The sequence below is a fragment of the Lepisma saccharinum genome, chromosome 20 (assembly GCF_977018435.1).
Source record: "Lepisma saccharinum chromosome 20, izLepSacc3.1, whole genome shotgun sequence".
NCBI classification, from domain to species: Eukaryota; Metazoa; Arthropoda; class Insecta; order Zygentoma; family Lepismatidae; genus Lepisma; species Lepisma saccharinum.
Window position 1 is genome coordinate 32866718 of NC_139248.1, and position 22726 is coordinate 32889443.

General features: G+C 40.4%; 1 protein-coding gene across 3 annotated transcripts in view; it reads right to left on the minus strand.

Moving 5' to 3' along the window:
• The window catches only part of jp (junctophilin), a 397633-nt gene that overhangs the window by 88229 nt on the left and 286678 nt on the right, over positions 1-22726 (minus strand). For all 3 annotated transcript variants that reach the window (XM_083142319.1, XM_083142318.1, XM_083142320.1), the window contains exon 3: positions 13566-13849. In XM_083142319.1, the coding sequence (XP_082998445.1) occupies positions 13566-13849 (284 nt within the window). The remainder of the gene's footprint in view (positions 1-13565; positions 13850-22726) is intronic.

A 22726-nucleotide genomic window follows, 5' to 3' on the forward strand; every position in this document is an offset into this window, starting at 1 on the left:
TATTTCACACATATAATTTCATTTTAGCCACAATAATATGTGTTAATTATTGCATGAACATCATACGTTGGAAGAGAGTCCCAAGTGAAGCAGCCCATTCTTACCCCACATTTTGTGTTGTCTTACAATTAATGTTAAAGTAAGCGTTCTGTATTTTATATGAGCTCGTGTTGTGTCTTATATTATTGAAAAGGTAAATTTTTACGATTTTAAGTTCATATTTAACTCCATATTTTCGTTAAAATAACTTGATTGATTTGGTGTTTTTAAGTCCACTTTATGCACAGTAAGGCATTAAGTTTCAATGGATTCGTTACAACCCAGTAGTGTCCGTGACTGTACATACATATGAACTAAAACGTCGCTAAATATGCCCTAACACATGCGTAAAATTACCCAAAATGATGCAAAGAAGACATCTTCATAATGATTCATTATTTATGTGACTTCAAATAAAGTAAAATAAACTGGATTCCACTTTAAACTGTAGGTCCAGTCCCGATTAGCCATACTGTGCATAAAGTGGACTTAAAACACCAACTCAACAACAACAACAAGTAAAATAAACTATTTTTCCATTACATTAATGGACCTGGTGGCATTTTAACTGTTCACTCCCAATAAGCCCGTCCTCACTGGTACTGGAACTGCAACGATATGTGATTGATACAGGACTGACACTACCACTGGTTTGAGAACTAATGACCTGCAAATATGTTAATCCGCAACAATTGGACCACAAACACTCCTTAAGCAGTATTATTGCCTCTCTTTGATGGGTGACAGTCGGCTGCCTTTGTTGTACATTTACAAACGATGCCGGCTTTCGCAACAATACCAAGAATAAGAAGTTCATATATTGCCACGAGACAATAAGCAGCGCGGCTTTTTCCTTTGTTATAAACTTGTCACCCGTCAAAGCATGCTAATTTTAACAAAGAAAGCAATATGCATCGCATTAGCAGCAAAAATTATAGCTTCCGTCATACAATTTCTACAAGAACATGTGCCGGAGTCGAGAGTTGAAATTATCATGCATCCACATAAGTTATTTCGTTTGAGCAATTCTAAGGTGATGAAATATGAACAATAATACTGGAGGCATAACGGAATTTAATGTTCACTAACCAAACACATACACTTTCACATACACACACGCAATACACGCACACAACGTCAAACCAGTCAAATACTTAAAATAAAAATATGGTGCTTCAAATCCTACAAAACTCACCGCCACTTTGCCTTTCTTCTTCCGTGATATAATTAGTGCTTCATTAATACAGTTAGCAACACTAGTTACTAGCTAGCCAATGAACATGCACTGTATAAAAGAAGCAACCACTACGTCATGCTATATTGCCACATTATCGTCCCTGTCGAACTCTGTGAACAGCGACCTAGAGCGCTATTCAATTGTTTTCAATGATGTTTGCGCGAGTGTGTCCAGGAATGGAATGATAATATGGCAACAATGGCGAAGGTTGGCGAGCAGAGTAGAACACGTGATTCTGAGAGAGAGGGAGACGAAACGAAAATTGGGATCTGCGCAAAGGCAAAGACATGTGTGTTGCACTTCTACCGTAGATTAACGCAGAATTGAATAAGCTAAAGTTTGATGTAACTCGTTTTTACGTAGGTGTACTGGTTAGTTTTTAATTAGAGTCCAAACTCGAATATCCATGATTTTTTATCCGATAGTGGCCCTGATATTTGCTATGGGTCTCGCACCTATCAGACGATCAGTTTCTCGTATTCCAGTTCATAGAATTGAAAAATTGCCTCACTAAATGCATAAAATGTAGCATTGATGCACCATAAACGCTAGAGCGCGCCTCTACGAAGATCCAGGTGTTGCATTCTTGTATATATTAAAGGTAACGCCAAAATGCATCACATGACGTAAATGATTATTTCTTTGTGTTGAGATGCACTTTAATGCATCAGTTCTTGCGTTATTGATGCACCTTCCTTCATCTTTCTCAATGATGCGCTTTAACATTTGGTCTGAGCTACATGATGCATTTTTTGTTTCACATGATGCATTTACTTTTCGGTTACATCAACCCTCACTGCTAACACCAGTTTTGATTTTGAAATCTTAGCTGCCCGATGACTGGCAACAATTGGCTTAAGTAAAAGAATGGCAACAATACCGTGCGCACATAAATCTTTCCATGGTAACTAAGTGAGTAAAAATTGTGTGCATCGGCTTTCAGGTATCTAATGAGTAGGGCGATTTTATAGTATCATGTTTAAGGGTATTCTTCTTTTTTAGGTAAGCCAATGAAGTTTTATAGGTGTAATGGACCTACCTGAAGAAACGTGATAATTTTTCAATTCCTGCACGAGCGAATTTCCATGTCTTCTGTCTGTCGGTGTTATTGTGTTGTCGTTGGATTTAGTGCACAGTATGGTGAGGTATAATATCTATCTTCACGTGGGTTAGGTTCTTGGGTGGCGCCAGGGGGCACTAAGGCAAATACACCTTAATTTTCTTCCGCACCCCTTTATAAAAACTTTTTTTTAAACCTGAAACACTACCTATTACAATCATAAAATGCATTACAAAGGTTCAGAAAGTGTGTTTTTAAGGGCAAGGAGAATTTTGTTTTGTATTTCATTACATTGTTCAATAGGACTGTAAAGTATATTTGAATTTTTACATTCTATGACCACTTTCTTGGAGTGTAAGATGTAACACAGATGTCATCATGGACGTCCAGAAGGGGGGCAAATAGGGGCTCTCCCTGAAAAAAGAATTCCTCCAGTCGCCCACGTATGGCATTGGCCTCCCTTGAACAATCTGTTCCTTTCATATTTCTAAACATGTTGTGCTAATATCAAGCAGAGTAAGCAAGTCGCTGGTATTCCTCAGTTTCATTGGCATATTATTATGCCTACTAAAAGTTGATTAGTAATTGATTTAGTGCCTAAAACATGAATTCAATATCACACTCACAAAATTTCACTCCGAAACCCCTCAGCACCCCTAGGTAATCAATTCTGGCGCCGCCGATGGCTGGAGTGATTTAGTACCTATAATAATAACAAACTGCAACGGTGAAGAAAGGGTTGCTAGATTACTCTGAGCTTCAATTCGCATAGGAGCAGCTGTCAGACAAAAATGTATCTCAATTTGAAAAATTCAGATTATTGGTAGAAGTTGTAAAATATTTGAAACATTTTTGGGATGTGTTGACAGGCTGACAATCGTTGTTCTCCGTTAGATTAAGGTTCTAAATTCCAGGTAGTTCAAGTGATACAACTAAAACAAGAGTGGAGATGGAACTTGCATATTACTACAACAATACTTTCTTTTAATCTTAAGATAGTTAAGTTTTACTGCTCGTTTCGGCTCCTCTGTTGCCTGGTCTTCAGGAAATCAGGGGTTCGACTCCCCGCAGGAGCCAATTGAGCATTTTCCCTGATGAAGAGATAAGAAACTGGCCATCATGTGTGTTGCTGATTGCATTAATATGTTGCAATAACGTGACATTGTTCTTTTTATAAAGCATTTAAGTATTCTGTTCAGCGTCGCTTTTCTATCACTTTTGGCTAATCTCGATGATGAGGATGAGTGATGATTACGTGAAATTGATGAAGGGATGCTCTCAAAGAACACACATGCTCAGGCCGAGACTAGAACCGGGAACTTGAGTCACGAAACCGAAATTCGACAACTTACTGTGTTCGACCAGCGAGCATTCAGAGAGTGCCTGAATGCGTAGTGTGTGTATTTTCTTAATTAACTTTCGTTTCTGCAACAAATAATTTTTTAATCAGAGAAGCGGTGTGTGCAAATAACGCGGAAATAGTCTTGCATTTTCTGTTTTTCTAAAACAATCTGGACGCTGAAAGTATCTATGTTGAAAAAACAATATAAAAGATATTATCAAGGTTTGCTCATGATGGTCATTATTCTTATTTCTTTATCAGGTACGAGACCTGGATGCCCAAGTACCTGTACAAAAATTGTGTTATCTTTAAAACATATCCATAAATGTAGTTTTCTGTAGCTATTCTTATAAATTTAATTGAAGAGAATGGCTGCAGGAAACTATATATTTTACAGTTGATTTTTTGTTTATACATATGATTGAACATATTGCATAACAGAATTTAGTATAATGTATTTATCGCAAAATTATTTTACAAACGTTTTGTCACAGTTTAAAAGAAAAAAAATTGTTATATTAATGAATTATAGATATTAATCTCATGTTAGTCCTGCCATCTATTGGCAAATATTAAGTTAAAACTGAACAATTCATTTAGACATAACGCTATTAAATTGTAGAGGACTTTTTCTTTGGTAATGAAAGTTCGTGGATGATATTTTTTCCCAAGAAAAATAGCCTTGCTTCAACTCTGAAAGTTGGCGTTGGTAAGGGGACTGAACCAATTCGTGCGCCCTGAAAAAATGCATTATTTTTTCAAACTAGGAGAAAAACACAATACTTGTTATTTTTATAGCCGATAACAGAGACAATGTTCAGGTAATTAGTATTTCGACAGAATAATCCAAGGGGAAAAATGCATTAAATACAAAAATTAAATATAAAATACAAGACATAACGTAGGTCAGAATTAATGTCGTATTTTCATAACTTCCATTTAATCAAAGAATAAATAGTTCCATTAGTTTTCAAAATTTAAAAAATGAAATACAATACAAACTAAATGGTTAAAAATTTCAAATAACTCTTGGATGAGGTGTATGATGGTACATAACAAAATAGAATAGATATGCATTTTATTAAATGTAAAAGAAAGATAAATATTGGAAAAACAGTTGTGATGGATAATAATAATAATAATATATTTGTAATTAAATAATATTTTTTTATTATTATTAGTTGATTATTTTTATTGCACCTACTGAGTTTTATGCCAACGAACTGACGCCCATGTCTCGGATATGAAGTGAAATCCATATCCAATTTTAGGTATAGTGGGAAATTTCGAGAAAATTTTGAAATTGGTTTAAAAATTCAAGTTCTCAGACTTCTGTTTTTGTTTTACTTCAGTGTTTTATTCGTAATATATCTAATTAATCTAGATAATAAGAATTATTGAGATAAACTAAATCAAATTTTGAGAATAGGCCACTGCTTTATAAACCTCTAGGTTAATCGCGACAATGAGGATGAAGCAAAAAGAAATATCCATGTTTACCCAGGTTTCGAACTTTCTACAGTAGCCTGAGACATTTCTCACTAATTATTCCGAGAACTGTTTCATTCTGCTTATGCTATGTTGGTTCTCCGGTGCAAGGCTGTAAGGTGCAAATAGCCTTGTACCCCTCTCCAACTACAAAAAAAGAGGCCCCCGCAGATGGTAGAGACGTTGACGACGTTGTGGGGCTTTCCACTAAGAGCTACCTGCACCAACGCCTGCGACTGAGCAGTGATTTATTTATCCGTTTGCAACACACAATAAATGTTTACCACATTCCCCTAAAACTGTTTACCAAGACCGAATGGATGGTTATTTGGGTGATGGATTAACAATCCTCTCTTGCGGATGGATAGATGGCGCTATCTGAATCAGGAAGTTGCCTGTGTGTTCAGTTACAACAGTTATTACTTGGAATGCTAATTTTTACATTCAAGTTCTGGTATAAAAAATATTGTTTTTATTTTGAAGATTTCTGTTATCGTATTACGGCTTCAGAAGAGTCTATGTATGTTGATTTTGTTTAGTTTACTTACAAATTGTTGTTTTGATCAAGTTGATCCAATTGTGTATTCACAGTAGCAAGATTACAAGCAGGTAACAGCTGATATTCAGGACATTAGTCTTCCACAACATTTTAATCTAAAGTTCTTGAAGGATGTAAAGAAATCTCCTGGAATTTTATTCTTTAATGTTGGCAAGCCTAGGTATGATACTTGTAGGAAAGGCTAAGAGACAACACATGTGAATGGAAGACTTAGATACGCATGCGAGTGTAGGAATGCCATAGATTGAGTTTCTTTCCTTTTTTTGCGGAATGACAATCAATGCTTTTATATTATATTTATTTATGTATGTATTAATTTTATCTAGGGCCTGACTGCTACGCGAGGGACCCGGGTTCGATTCTCACGGAGTCAGCGAAGTTGGATTTTATGAATGCAAAAGAAGCTATCATGTAGAGCATCCTTCGCCGTCGAGATGCGAGCAGCTTCGCTGCTGTCAAATTTATCGACAACGCTTTTCATTTCCTGATAATATTCAGCGTAGTAGAGTGCAGATGACAACCAACTTCCCCAGCGAGTGATGATTGGCTCTGGAGGAAGAGGTATTTCTGGTAGCAACTCTTTGAATGGCCTGAATGCGACTTGGTGATTTTAGGAAAACTTACTTGACAGAACTTACTTGAAATTGTTTCTTATTTCTCCTGGACACCGACGTAAACCATGGGCTAGGCACGTCACGTGGATCGTATTCACATAAAAACTTGACAGAACTTCTCCTGCTTTAATCATATAGGCGTCACTACCACTAAGCAGGAGGAAAAACTTTTCATCTCGATTCTCTGTAGGCCACAAGATACGTAGGGCTTCTCTAACAACACAAGCTATAGTGCTGTGATTTGTTCTCTCTAGTTCTTTACATAGGACTGGATGCGGTTTTCCAGGTTCGGCAGAATCGAGCTTCCCGATGACAACATTGGCAACGTAACGACCGCAGCAATCCGTGGTCTCATCAACACAAAGCCACATGTAATGGTCACCTATGTCGACTCTTATGGTATCTAGTGTCTTCTCATAGAGGGGCTTCAAATAGTTCTTCCGCAAGGTAGACTCAAATGGAATTTTGGTACCACTAATATCTTCAAGAAAACTCTGTGAAACCTTGTTCTTCAACATATTCCATGGCACGTTTGCTGATACAAATGCCTCACACAACCGCATATTAAAAATATCCACCGTAGAACTTGTCGCAGATGAAGAAATAAACGGTTGAATCAATGTTATATGCTTTTTTGAGTTATTGTTTTTGTGGCTTGTCGACTCCTTATGTTTCTCAAAATGTGATTCTTTGTCACAACTTAATTGTTTTTGACACACTTGACAAAATATGATCTTACCATCTGTTGAAAAATGGGAATCGTTAACAATCCATTGTCGAAGTAAATTACTTTTTGAGGCTTTCACTTTAGACACGTTGCAGCACGAATAACTTGGACTAACTCTGTTCTCTTCTCTATTCTGGACCTCCCCGTGTAGTATTAGCGTCGTCGCCTTGTAATCTAGGGGTCCCAGGTTCGATACCCGGTGGAGGCACATAGTGGTTCGGATCCCACTTTAAACTGTAGGTCCAGTCCCGATTAGCCTTTCTGTGCATAAAGTGGACTTAAAGCAGAAAATCAATTAATCAAATCTTCTGTATTCTAAACTGTAACTGCTTTTCTTACATTTACAATCTTAAACGGGAATCTGTTGGATCACATCAACAATGAAATTTCGGAAAAAATTAAAACGTGTCATTATTAAGCTACTGTATTTCTTTTGTAATGCCAATTTTGCTTTCCTTCTTTTTTATCATGCCCTTTCCCTTCTCTCATCTCCATTCCCCCTTCTGTGTGTGTGTGTGTGTGTGTGTGTGTGAGAGAGAGAGAGAGAGAGAGAGAATACGTTTTCATATTGCCATACAGTTAACAATGTGTTCACTCTGATGAAACAAAACAACATTTCAGCATTTTTTTTACATTTATTTAGCTGAGAAGTTCAATTTAACCTTTTTAGGATCTTATCTCCTTTTAGCCGTTTTTAGGACCTATAGGATTCATGTATTTCATTAAGAAATGGCTAAAACGAAAATATATGTTAGAATAGTGACGTTACCAAGTAAGGAATAAAATAGGTTAAAACCTGAGAATCCGACCTCTAGTGATTACCAGTTTAACAAATGTAAGATTTCTGCCATCCACCCATACTAGTACCATTTTGGAGACCGCAACAACTTATCTGTCCATACCGACGCGAGACATATGTTTTGCAGGTATATACGTACCTAGGTACAAGAAAATGCTACGTATATAACCAAGGTATGCCCCTAAAGAGTAGTGTTGAATACATAAATATGTAAGTATAGTCGACTCGCTAGCTTCGTTAACGACCGGCTGGCTTTGAAGTCCATGGAGCGCGCCCACCAGCTGCAACAATCACATTCAACGCACAGTGTTGCTACACATCTACTCTACGCCACCTTGTCCCTCCCCCGCACTAGCACCTTCCCACGGTCTCCACATTGAAGTTGCAAACCATAGCAAATGCGTATCATGTGACTGAGACTCCACGTGGAGTAGACGAGCAGAATGACAGCTGCGCCCATTGGTTGATGGTTGAGTGTAATTGGACGAAAACAATTCGCCCGCTGTTTAACCCCACCCACGTTTGTGGCGGCGGCTTCCTTAAGTTCTTGGACGTTAGCGAAGTAAGCGCGTGGACTATACTATAGTGTTTTTCTTTGTTTATGTGGAAATTTAAACATTGGTGTTTCATATGAATTATTCATTCCTTGTGTAAAATTACGATGTTAATATAGATTGATCTGTATCTGGGTTCTATCATTTTGGTGACCAGACATTTGTGTTGCCCCAACTACACAATCGACTAACGAGGCACCTGGTTCTCTTGATGCCAGTGTGTGGCGTCTCCCATTACTGTTAATCGGGAACACATTGGACGGATGGATCAGCGCTGAAGTGCTAGCCAAGCAAAAGCGAACTGCAGCGGGAACGACCGTCGTAGAAATACTATGTGAAGACATGACTGGAAAAATACTTGGCCCGTAGCCAGGCAGGGGCCAGGAGGGGCTGAGCCCCCCCCCCCCCGGCACTGATGTCAGCCCCCTTGACATAACGTAAAACTATTTTGTGTAATTTGTTTTCAGTGAAGAGTGGAAAAGTAGACAGCATATATTATTTTGCTCACAACTTTGATGAAGGATAAATTCAGGGAGCATGAACAGCAGCTATTCGTTCATCTTATTTATAAGAAGGAGTCTAAATAGCGGCAAGCATTTAGGAGATACTCTTCTTTAGACTTCAGAAAGTTCCTTCAAAGGGGAGCTTCTTTATCTGTACCTTCGTTGCCCCTGTTGCGACCTCCCATTTATATAGAAATCTGTGACTTTGTCACGTGCCAGTTTCGATGAAACAATGAAAGTTGCAAGGAGGAATGGTTTCTCGGAATCGACGAGAGATGGCAGCACGCTATATAAAGAGGAGCAAAGGAAATTATAAAAAACTTAGATCGGAGAAGAGGGATTATATATATTATAGTAAATTGAGAAATATATAAAAGAAGAGTTCAAATACTATAAAAGAAATAAATAGAATGTTGTATATAGTAAATTAAAATAATTAAGAATATGGCCGCATATGAAACGATTAGGAAAGTTATTAAGTAAGCGAACGGATTCAGAAATCTATCTCTTTTTTATTTTTCTGACGAGGAGAACATCGCCAGTCTTTTGGTTGTTTGTCCCCGGTGGCGCTGTTGTCAAATTAGATCCCCCAAGCACTTTACGGTTGCGCTCTTTATTAGTCGCACTGGGCCATTGGCAGCGCTTGTTATTAGCGATCCTGGTTATTTCTCTTGGTTGTTGTTTTAGGAGGAGGCGCTATTGTCAGATTAGACACTCCTAAAATTCCTCTATAGCTTTGGTTAAATTCTCTACAAGGAATGCAGCATAATGATTTGTCTATATTATTGAGAAGAGATATGGTAAAGAGAAATATTTGCGATAAATGAGAGAAATAAGACTTTTTCCAGTGGCAAAAGAATAATAGAAGAAATAAGAATTTGCTGTGGAAAGAATGAATAGAAGAATTTATCGAGAATATAAGAATATCTCGTCGGAATATAGAAGATAATAATAATTGCTGCTGAAGGAAGAAATAAGAATTGATATGAATAGAGGAAATAAGAAACAGCGATGAATAAAAGGGGATGACTACTTTTTGTAAATAGAAGAAAGAGATTGTCATAAAAGGTAGAAGAAAGAAGAAAAAGATTATCCTTTTACCAAAGAAAAGAAGTGTAAACCAAAGAAGAAGAAGCCCTTTTAAAAGAACAAGAAGCCCTTTAAAAGAAGAAGAAGCTTTTTCTATAATCAAAGAAGAAGAAGCCCTTTATAAAAGAAGAAGAAGCCTTTTGATGATAAAAGAAGAAGATGCCTTGTCGATAATCAAGGAAGAAGAAGCCTTTTTCCTATAGAAGAAATAGATACAAGAAAAGAATACCTTTTCGATTATATATATATATATTCTCTGTATTTTTGTATTGTTATCAGAATATAGATCCGCATTTTACTATATCCTCTTGGCTATAAAACGCTTTTTTATTTGGAATTCTCGAATAAAGAACCTATTCCCCTGAGATTAAGATATCTGTAGCCGTGGTAAATAACATTTAAGGAGAGCATGAGATTAAGATATTTCTGTAGCCGTGGTAAATAACATTTAAGGAGTGCACTAGAGGGACGTTGCAACTTTGATGTCATTATGCAAATTCCTTCCGCATCTGCGTCAAAGGTTAACAGCTCCCAAGTTTTGGGAACGAAGGGGAGTTTTATTGTTTCAGCCGGGGAGTGGAATGTATGCTAGGCTGAACTCGGTGCAGTGCAGGTGTATCCAGTGTCAGGGCGGTGCAAGGAAATTACGTTCAACCAACTAGACGGAAAGCGGTGTTCAAGTTCAGAAGATTCAACAAATGCCTGTCTGCTGCTTTAAACGGTCATTTGAGTAGTTAGCACGCACCACGTGACCATACACCACACACACACCGGTCCGGAAGGTAGTGCAGACACCAAACACACTACTTGACTCCAAATCAACGAACTGGACGACTAGGTGTTGCACCGTGCAACGCTTCGGTGCAAAGAGAGAGTCAAAGCGAGTCAAAAAGTGCAGCCAACTAGACGGGGCTAATGTCCATCTTTTCTTGGGTGATATATATATCTGCATCATCAAACGTAGTATTGAGTGTGTACCTAGTAAATGATGATTTCAGTGTCAGCCAATTAACACTTCAAGCGATATTTTAAAAGATATAGAGAAAATGTAGTATTTGTGTGATATTTCTAAACTTTATGTAACTTAATGACCCCCTTCCCCCCCCAACATAATTTACCTTCATTTAATACTGTTAACACTTTTGAAAAATGGACTTGATGTACGAAGCCCCCCCCTGATAACCCGTGAGCCCCCCACCCCTAGAGATCAATTCTGGCTACGGACCTGGCTCCAATAACACTGATTCAAGAGTCTGTGCAAAACGTTCTTGTGAGAAGTTTGTTGACGTATGAAAAAAGTGTATTCGAGTGGACGAGGAGAAGCAGCTCGAGAACAAGACTTCACTACTCAAAGTTTTTCTTTTTCCCCAAGATTTTCATTTGACAATTCACAAAAAGCAATGTCCACAAGAAAGGAACACAATAACATGCTGTAATGTAACCTATAAAATAGTACTGTTTAAATGCAATCATTAATATATGTGTTCATGTGTCTCATATTATATTTCAATAATGCCTTCTCTATTATAATGTGCCTCTTTTTCCTTCTCTTCTCCTCTTTCTCTCTTGTCCTTTCCACTCTTTCTAACACCTTCTTCGATTCTTTGTTTAACTTCAGTCCCCCATTCCAGTTCATTGTGTCTTCTTCATCTTTCTTCTCTATTTCCTAGGCTTCCTTCCATTTTCTCACTAGCATTCTCTTCTCCCTTCCTATCTGCTTAGCCTCATCCCACTCTATGTCATGTCCTGTTTCTCTCGTGTGTTTAAATATCGCATTTCTCTCTCTCTTAAGTCGTACATCATCCCTATGTTGTTTCAACCTGTCTTTCAGTCTCTTTTTCGTTTCCCCTATGTACACACTCTGACATTCTTTACATTTTACTTCGTAGATAATCCCTTCCTCTTCCTCTTCTCTGATTTCTTTTTTCTTGTTTGCATTCTTCGCTATTCCTAAGATGCTTCTCTTTCCCTTCCTGTACGTTTTAATGCCCGCTTTCCTAAGTACTTTGCATATCTTTTCTGTGGTCTTCCCCATACTCCTTATTCCAAGCCTCCCCCATGGCGCAGTGGTAGCGTCATTGCCTTGTAATCAAGGGGTCCCGGGTTCGATACCCGGTGGAGGCACAAGTGGTTCGGATCCCACTTTAAACTGTAGGTCCAGTCCCGATTAGCCTTACTGTGCATAAAGTGAACTTAAAACAGCAACTCAAACCAAATCCTTATTCCAAACCTTCTCTCTTTTTCTTTCTCTTCCAATTCTCCCCTTCCTCTTTTCTTAATTCTTCTGTTTATGTCCAGTCTATCCTGCTTTTCATATCCATTCTTTTCCAGCTGTTTCCATAGGCTATTTATTTTGCCTTCTTTTTCGTGTATATTCGTATAATGCCCTGTTTTTGTATCTTGTTACTTTTGTACTTGATACAGAGTCTGAAGAAGACCTTGCTAGAAAGTTGAATCGTTACGTTTAGTTTATGTTTTTAATAAAATAAATTATTGCCTTGGTCAGCATATTTATATTTTTTCATGATCATGAAAACAAGGCTTAATGGTGTTATAATTTGTTCGCAATACGACAGGATTTCTCACAATTTTCACAATCAAAATTCTCATATTCGCCATTACATCACACAACAAAATAAATTTATTCAAGGCAAATTTAGATTGCTTCCAAACCAATTGGTGATTTTGGAAGTATTTTGAATGCTAATCATGGAAATGACATCAATTAATATCCATCAGCCAATCAGCAGCACCGTTTCACACCGTGCTGCATGCGATGCGTGGCCCTTGTCGCTTCGGTTTGTCCCGTCTACTAGTCAAATGTAAACCAGCATTGGAATTAAATCAATTGTTGACTTTTGTCCATGACAATGGACTCTCGCCCTCCACCCTCTGAATGCAGTCTTCATTACTAGATTTCTGCACTCGTTGTTCACTTCTTTGAAATCGTGGAAGTGGAAATTCAGCTTGATGTTGGTTGTAGTTCTTCTAATGTGCGGAAATATTAGTATAATAACTTTTTAAAACTGCTTTGTGCTTTGTATTGTGAAAAACAAGTGTCTAAAACGCAGAAAAAACAATGCGTTCTTAGTTATGTCTACTGATTGTATTTGGCGCTGCAGTCGAAAGATTTCTGCTTCCAGTTTAGGACTTCCGAGCCTTTTTTGCTTTTACCTCTAGACCAAAAAGGTTTACCCACAAGGGAGGAAGACAACTAGCTCTTTTGGCGTGAAGCTTCGCCAGTGGGTTGAAACAGATACCCGGGGTTGAAATTTAGCAGAGCCATCTCTTGTTCTCTTGTAAAACTTCTTGGGCTAGAGGTAAAAGCAAAAAAAAGTGCCAGTGGCGCCTCTCTGCGGTGACTGGCAGAACTTCTTGCAGACAGTACATCATAACGAAGATGGTTTGCTAGTGTTGTATTCGCTTCAAGTATGGTCTTGCACCTATCGGTCACGACCAGAGTGAGAGGATGAATTGCAAATTATAATTTCAGAAAAGAAGAATCAGGCTTTTTGAACGAAATTAACATACATATTGCAAACGTAGGTACTTACCGAGAGAATGGACTTCTTGAAGTTGGACGACCTTTCTCCGAGGGACCTCCTCCTCGTCGTGGGGGGCTCGTCGCTCCGGGACTTGAGCACGAACCCCCCTCGGCCGTCGTCCACTCGGCGGTCCCTTTCGGTGCCCAGGTCCCCCGGCGCGTCGCTTCGCAGGGAGGTGAGGGATGCTCTCAGGGGTTTGTTGGGTCGGTAGTGCGACGCCATGCCGAACGGGGCGCTGGCTCGCACACCGTAACCGTGCCTCATCCCCCGCAGCCATTGGCCCTGGTAGGTGCCTGCAAAGAGAAAGGAGAAACCATGTTTATTATGCAGTATTAGGAAAGTTGCTTTTTGAAAGTAACAATCACTTTGTTCAAAAAGTAACCGAGTTGCAGTTAATTGGTTCAAAATGTAGCTGTTACATTTACTTGGTTCAAAAAGTAACTGACTTACAGCTACTTGGTTCAAAAGTAACTGAGTTACAGTTATTTGGTTCAAGAAGTGGCTAAGTTACATTTACTTGGTTCAAAAAGTCACCGAGTTGCATTTACTTGGTTCAAAAAGTAAATAAGTTACGGTTGCTTGGTTCAAAAAAATAGCCGAGTTGCAGTTACTTGGTTCATAAAGTAACTGCGTTGCAGTTACTTGGTTCAAAAAGTAACTGAGTTAGAGTTACTTGGTTCATAAAGTAATTGAGTTAGAGTTACTTGGTTCAAAAAGTAACTGAGTTGCAGTTACTTGGTTCATAAAGTAACTGAGTTTCAGTTAGTTGGTTCAAAAAGTAACTGAGTTGCAGTTACTTGGTTCAAAAAGTAGCCGAGTTACATTATATAGCTATAAAAAACTGAAACAATGAATAATGCCGTTAGAAGGAATGAGTTTAGCCGAGTGGTTGATTTCTGCTGAAGAGATGCACGGGGTCATCCTGTCAGAAGGCACACAATTGTCAATCTCTCTTCCACTGCATTTTGCAGACTAACGAGGCTCTGGCGTCTGGGCCTGCAGGCAGAATAATCCTCTGTAGGAATTGTGTTGTGTTGTCCATTTGTGTTTGTGATTGTTCCTTCATCCATCCAATCACATCACCAATCATACCCACCGTCGCGATTAGCCAAAAGTGGAAGAAAAGTAGTATATACCCTGTCCGGGGAATCTCTGGAGCGAGCGAACGAAAGCAAGTGTCTGCGCAAGTAGTGACTCGAGAGGGCTCGATCGATGAATACTGGGAGGGAACGGGATTGCGTGGAGGAGGAAAAGCGACTGCAGCTACCAGCGTGTACTTCGTCGCTCCGCCCATTCGCTTTCTCCCCTTCTCTACCTTCATGCGCGGTCTTGCTCCAGAGATTCCCTGGATAGAGTATAATTCAATCAATCATTTTGTACCCACAAATCATTCAACAGGAACATGCAAATTAAACTTAAAGAAATACATACTGTCCAGACAGTAGTGCCTGCCTTGTTCTTTCTTGTAAGGTACAAGAATGAGGATATAGGCATTAGTTCTAGTTTTTACTCTATAATGATATTATAATAATTGTGGTTTTAGATTTTGCTCTGTGTAATCAGTACATTAATAAAAATATGAATTGTAGCTTTTCTGACAACGTGATTCGAACAAATGTTCTCTGGTTACCAGCTAGGTTAAATCGGCGTTAACGTCCAACGTTTCGAGCGCATACATTGCTCTCATCTCTCATCTCATCACATTCCCTGAAGATGTGAGCAATGTAAGCCCTCGAAACATTGGAAGCTAACGCCGATTTAACCTTGCTGGTAACCAAAGAACATCTGTTCGAGGTACATTAATAGTTTACATTTCTAAGTGCAAATCTATTATTTTTCTATATAGGAACTTTTCTACTGTAAAACTGATTTTGAGAAAGTGTAATGTAAAGTGCCGGTTGTATAGTGGAATCACAAGGAAAGAAACCTGCGCGGGAACCTCATCGCGCTGGCGGGTGGGGAAAAGGACAGGGGGAAGGGGCCTTCGGCGCGGCCAATGTCAGTGTTGCCAGACCTATTGATTTCTCTGGAGAATTCCTTAATAAACTATTGTTATGGAACCTCCAACGGCCAGCTCAAAAACACGTTTCCTGCTCATCTCACTTGAACATGGAGGGGAGAGGTAGAGTGGAACTCCACTCAGCCATGAAAAGTGCTGTTTGAACTGTGAAATTATGCCAAACGATACTCAATTGTGCTAAGACATTATTATTATTTTATTACTATTTTTAGATGGTTGTATTATATACAACCCGAAAATGTATTTCTATTTTAGTTATTTTACGTCGCTTTTGTGCCTTTACGGGAAAGTACGACAATATGGATGAATGAAAAACTGATGAAATGGTTGAAGTGACACAGACACAGTGAAACGTTCTTGCCTTACTAGGTAGAAACACTGACTTCGTAGCGTGGGCAAATTATGTTATACATGTGTGTGTGTATGTATGCATATGTGTGTGTGTGTGTGTGTGTGTGTGTGTGTGTGTGTGTGTGTGTGTGTGTGTGTGTGTGTGTGTGTATACAGGGTGTTTCTAAAGGTCGTTTACAACGCTTGGGAGGTGATTCCTCACACGAAAACAAGCAAAAAGTCTAAGTTCCATTTTTACGACTGAGGCTTCGTTTCCGAGATAGGAGCCTCGCAAAAGGTGACAAAGTGAACGTCACACCTAACTGGGACGAATACTATCACAGATAGAGAGGCGGTTCCAAGGGAATCATAAAGGAATCGTATGTGCTCAGTCCGGAAGTCACTATGAAAAGTTCACTGCACGCATGCGCAATGGAGTCCTCAAAGGAATTGGGGATTTCCAGCAACAACAATGCATGGAAAAGGTATGTAACGCAGCAAGAAGGACCGTGACAATGAGAAATGCGTTCAAGACAACACATCCCGACCTCAAACATCAAAACATGACCACCGAACACAAAATCCGAAAAGTTGAGCACGGTTGCATACCCCAGTTACACGCGAGGAATGAACGAATCATGTCATGTGGCATACGAGAGACAGGAGGAGGGAAAGAAAAATACAATATCAGATGATTGCGACAACGTGTATTTTTACACGCGACAACTACGTAATATCCCCCCCCCCCACACACACACACAACAAACAACAAATGCTACAATATCTTACGCACAGACAGTCCGTGTCACTGTACACCAACTGAAGATGTCACTTTCACCACACAAAGGGGGTGGGGAGCAATACCAAAAGTGTTCGCACGCGATCATTGTGACGTAAAAGAGACCAGTTTTGGAAGCGCTGCACAGGCAAGTCTGGCTCTCGTAGTCTACGTTTGACCTTCATGACTGCTGTTCCCGCGAGAGGAGCTCGAAGGGTTCGTTCTCTCCGGCAGTCGTCCCAATCGTGTTGCAGGTGCTGGGATATGATCAGCAGTTCGCTCTAGGTTGTCATACGCATTGAAGAGTACTAGTATGTTGCATTGAAAGAAGTTGACGTGGTGGAGTGGGCAAGTCAAGTATCGCAACAATTGGTCTGTGGTGTTCGTACGGTGATACGGCCAATTTGTGCAGTGTGCCAGTGTTAAACAAAAACAATACTTTGCAGTTCCAGCTCCCTATTACACAGATGGCTGCGTATACGACCCAGCAGCTAGCAGACATGCATCTCATGTATGGGGAGGCACGTGGTAATAGCCGTGAGGCAAGGCGTCTTTATGGAGAACGCTTTCCACATAGACGTTTACCGTCTCACACCTTCTTTCAGGTAGTGGACAGTCGACTGCGTGAAACAGGGTCAGTGTTACCACCGCGACAAGAAGTTGGAAGACCCCGAAGTGTACGCACACATCAGTTTGCAGAAGATGTGTTAACAGCGGTCGCAGAACATCCTGGCACCAGTACGCGAGTGCTCGCTCGGGCACGAAACACGTCTCATGTGAATGTTTGGCGAGTGTTGTCAGATGAAGGAATGCACCCTTTTAAACTGCAGAAAGTACAAGAACTGTTACCTCGTGACTTTCGCCCTCGTATGGAGTTTTGCCAATGGTTGTTGCATCAGCTGGACACAAACCCTCACTTCGGGGCAAACGTATTGTGGACTGATGAAGCCATTTTCACCAGGATAGATGTCTTCAATAGTAGAAACAGTCATGTATGGGACTTTGACAACCCACATGCACTTTTTGTGGCCCATCACCAGCACAGGTTTTCAGTGAATGTGTGGTGCGGGATAGTACATGATCATTTAATTGGACCATACATTCTCCCTGTTCGCCTGAATGGTCGCACGTATCATGCATTTCTTAGTGAGGTTCTGCCTGAACTGTTGGAGACCGTACCTTTGGCACTGCGGCAAGAAATGTGGTACCAACACGATGGTGCACCAGCTCATTTCGATCGTAATGTACGACATTTCCTGCATGACGTGTTTCGCAATAGGTTCATTGGTAGGGATGAGCCTGTGCCTTGGCCACCGAGGTCGCCAGATCTCAACCCTCTCGATTTTTTCTTCTGGGGAGAAATGAAAACCCTCGTATACGACACACCTGTCACATCAGCTGAGGACCTCGGTGCTCGCATCAACGTCGCCGCCGCGACGGTAGCAGATACACCTGGCTTGTTTGCTCGTACTCGACAATCCTTGATTCGTCGCTGTCATCTCTGCGTAGAAGTAAACGGCAGACATTTTGAAAACCGTCTGTGATTATTGCCCTCGGCAAATACCAGTGAGAACACTTTTGGTATTGCTCCCCACCCCCTTTGTGTGGTGAAAGTGACATCTTCAGTTGGTGTACAGTGACACGGACTGTCTGTGCGTAAGATATTGTAGCATTTGTTGTTTGTTGTGTGTGTGTGTGTGGGGGGGATATTACGCAGTTGTCGCGTGTAAAAATACACGTTGTCGCAATCATCTGATATTGTGTTTTTCTTTCCCTCCTCCTGTCTCTCGTATGCCACATGACATGATTCGTTCATTCCTCGCGTGTAACTGGGGTATGCAACCGTGCTCAACTTTTCGGATTTTGTGTTCGGTGGTCATGTTTTGATGTTTGAGGTCGGGATGTGTTGTCTTGAACGCATTTCTCATTGTCACGGTCCTTCTTGCTGCGTTACATACCTTTTCCATGCATTGTTGTTGCTGGAAATCCCCAATTCCTTTGAGGACTCCATTGCGCATGCGTGCAGTGAACTTTTCATAGTGACTTCCGGACTGAGCACATACGATTCCTTTATGATTCCCTTGGAACCGCCTCTCTATCTGTGATAGTATTCGTCCCAGTTAGGTGTGACGTTCACTTTGTCACGAAGCCTCAGTCGTAAAAATGGAACTTAGACTTTTTGCTTGTTTTCGTGTGAGGAATCACCTCCCAAGCGTTGTAAACGACCTTTAGAAACACCCTGTATATATATTGAATGCAGCAACATAGAGGCAGCACAACTAACGAATAAAGCATGTGAGTGTTAATAACAAGAAATTTGCTAGAGAACGAAGCGGCATAGTTCAATTACAAAGGAAATAATGCACCCCCTTCCCCGTAGTTGCTTCCAACTTCCATGGGCTTGAAAATACTTAATTTCCTATCCTTAATATACTATTCTATACTTCAATACTTAATTTTCTACAAAATTATATAGCGGCATGGACGTCCAGAAGGAAGTGCAAGGATGGTCGCCACTCACCTCCCCTTCTGGAAAATTATTTTTGACATAAAAGTAACTATTATTTCAGATGTATGAGTTGATTTCAGTCACAGTAATTTACATCCACTATTATAATAGGGATGTATGAACGTGATAATTTCAAACTCAAGTGGCGTTTTCTGAGAGGGCAGCGTTATTACGAAGTATTATGGCTCGTTTACCCGCCTGATAAAAATATATTGTTTCCCCCTCGCTGGAAAAATTCTGCGGACGTCCCCTTGCCCCCCCCCCCAGTGCGCACGCCTATACCGCCCCCGCCCCCGAGAACGTCGTTTATCCGATGCTATTAGATCATCGGATTTTGTAGCAGATCTTCTGGTTTCTCAAGGAACAATCTCCCGATTTTTTCAAGTCTGACCTGGCAACACTGGCCCGAGCACCGATACCGGCAGGGAAGATGCGCGAACGCTTTTGGCGGAAGGTTTTTTTTCCTTGTGGTCGAGCTATAGTATGGGTTTGTTGTAAAAGTGGGCCGTGAGGCTGAAACACGTCCGCTCAATAAAGGCGATTCCATTCTATTCTATTCAAGTCACTGGTAATAAGAATAACACACTCCCTGTCTTATTCTTCTAGGAAAAAAAATTCCGGAACATCTTCAAGGACAATGCAATGCCCCAATGCAGAGAAACAGAGAAGGAAATATCCACCACAAGCTGAGCAAGAAAAATGATGAGATAAAAACAAACCCTTTCGTTCCTAACATGGATGAAACAAGATAAACCATGAACCAAGTTCCTTGTAACAAGGCAACGTTTCGTCGCACCGTGGAATATGTTCCTGGCTTCATGGAGATCATCTCCAGGGCAACCAAAGCAAGCAATAAAGACTCCCAGCTCTGACGCAACGTTTGGCCTTCAAATAGCAGATGCGCCATTCTTTCGGAGACCACCTCTTCAATCAGCTTTCGACAAAAGAAGAAGCAAATTTCTGTAAAAGCACAGCCAATCAACTCTCTGTTGTTTCCGTATACCAAACTCCCACCCAATCCCTACATTTATGAGGTACTACCACAGGCGTGCGCAGACCCTCTGATTAGGAGGGCAAAAGTCTTCGTGAAAGTTCAATTGGAGAAAGAAAATCCTCATTTCATCTCATTGTTTAATGTATTGATGGGTATGGAACAGGGGCGTATATAAAGTTTATCCGGGCCTCCGAAAATCGCTGTATTAGAAGAAATCAAACTTCCGTGGCACCAATATTCTTTGCACCAATGCACCTTATCACCTCCTGTTCGCATCCCGTTTCATCTCATTGCTTATGTTTTTATGCGAAATGGGATATTCCGCAATCGAGACTGGACCTACAGTTTAAAGTGGGATCCGAAGCACTATGTGCCTTCACCGGGTATCGAACCCGCGACCCCTTGATTACAAGGCGATGACGCTACCACTACTCTATCGGGAAGGCCCTAGGCTAGGTTATTATATTGTAAAGGGTCTACCAATTTGAACGTCAGAAAGAGTGTTGTGGCAACACTGACGGAAATGACGAGATTGAACTGTGACATCTGTGTGCAGTAGTCTGTGGCAAGTTATCATAGAGAGATAGACAACGCAACAATGCATAGAAATTATTGGAATTTATTATCAAAATTCGTGCGCAGTTCGTCAGACAATTCGTACATTTCGAGGAATTTATGGACAATATAATCGACCGACAGAACGCTATATTTACCGCCTTTGAACGAACAGACTCAGTAGCAAACGAGCCAACATCTGTCCATCGTCGAGTCGGTCGTTCAGCTGAGAATATGGTTTCGGTACGCCAGAGCGTTGTGGACGATCCAAACCTGTCTGTTTCACGGCGTTCGCAACAACTCGGCCTTTCACAGATGACAACATGGCGAATTTTGCGTCACCTAAAAGCTTATAAAATGCAACTGACTCAAGAACTTAAGCCTAATGATCATCGTCTGGGTCGGGATTTCGCTAATGGGACTCTACAGCAGTGGGACACCGATCTAGATTTTGGCCGTAAAATCATCTTTTCCGATGAAGCACATTTCTTTCTTCATGGCTACGTTAACAAACGAAACTGTAGGATTTGGGCAGATGAAAATCCGCAGGTGATTCTGGACGTACCCCTTCATCCTGAGAAAGTGACATTGTGGTGTGGTTTTTGGGCCAATGGCGTGATCGGGACTTATTTTTTTGAGGACCAACATGGAAAACACGTGACTGTCAATGGGGAGCGATAGAGGAATATGGTGGTGCAGTTCTTGTGGCCTAAACTGGCAAATCTTGACATCAACAACGTGTTTTTCCAACAGGACGGTACAACTTGCCACACAGCTTGCCAAACAATGGAATTATTGCAGGAAAAGTTCCCGGACGAGTTCTGTCCAGAAATGGTGATGTGAACTGGCCACCAAGATCATGTGACCTAACCCCCCCGGATTATTTTCTATGGGGTTATGTCAAATCTACGGTCTATGAGACTAAACCACGTACAGTTCGTGACCTGAAACGGAACATCGAAGATCCATTGAGGCTATACCGCTCAATATGTGTGCAGACGTGCTGGAAAATTGGACATTCAGAATCCATTCCACCCACCGAAGCAGAGGAGGACATTTGAACGACATACTGTTCAAAACTTGATGCCATTGTTTGCTCTTCAAAATAAAATAAAAAGTATGTGTCATTATCACTTGTGGTTTTCATTTTATCTAATTTTAAAGTTCTGACGTTCAAATTGGTAGACCCTATACATTAACGTAACCTTACATTAAGCACTAATTAACACTGAATTAACAAAACAGAGCACGTATCTCCCTGTTGAGAGACCTTAAATTTCCCTCATTTGAAGTATTTTCCTTTCAACCAGTTCAGGAGAAATGGGATTTGGCGAAACGGTTTATCGCGTTTTTGCGATTAACCTAAAGGTACAAATAAAAGACGTTTTTAGAATTAACCATCTAAGCAAAACCTCCTATACATGTTCTAGTTATTTAGTTATTTCGTTTCGCCGTTAATTCGTATCGCTTTTATTCCATGTTATTCTTTGTGGTTATTCCTTGATGCTTGCTCCTATTGCGTCGTGACCTTTCTCTTCTCTGCCCCCGCAAGAGAAAGCTCCGTGAACCGGCCTGGGAAGGGACTCCCCACCTGTGGATGAAAGTGAAGCACCGTTCCCATAGCAACGGAGGGGATTCCCGTCCTACCCGAACAAACCATCATTGGCGACGTAGGTTTTCGATGCTTCCAACCGCCACCGTACACCCCCAGAGCGAGTTATAAGGCTAGAACTGTGTTTACGGCAACTTTGATATAAGGGTCAACCACAATAATGACGTGGAGGTCTGTTCATCGAGTTTAACATTAAGATTCAATGTGTTTCTTGTTGTTATGCTGCTGGGCCATTAGTAACACTGTTTAATATTTTAGCTATTGAAGGTCGTTTTGCTAGCATCGTGATCATTGTAAGGAAAAGTATGAATTATTAATACATACGAGAGAAACATTACAAACAAAACAACATCAATTTTTTTACCAGTGTTT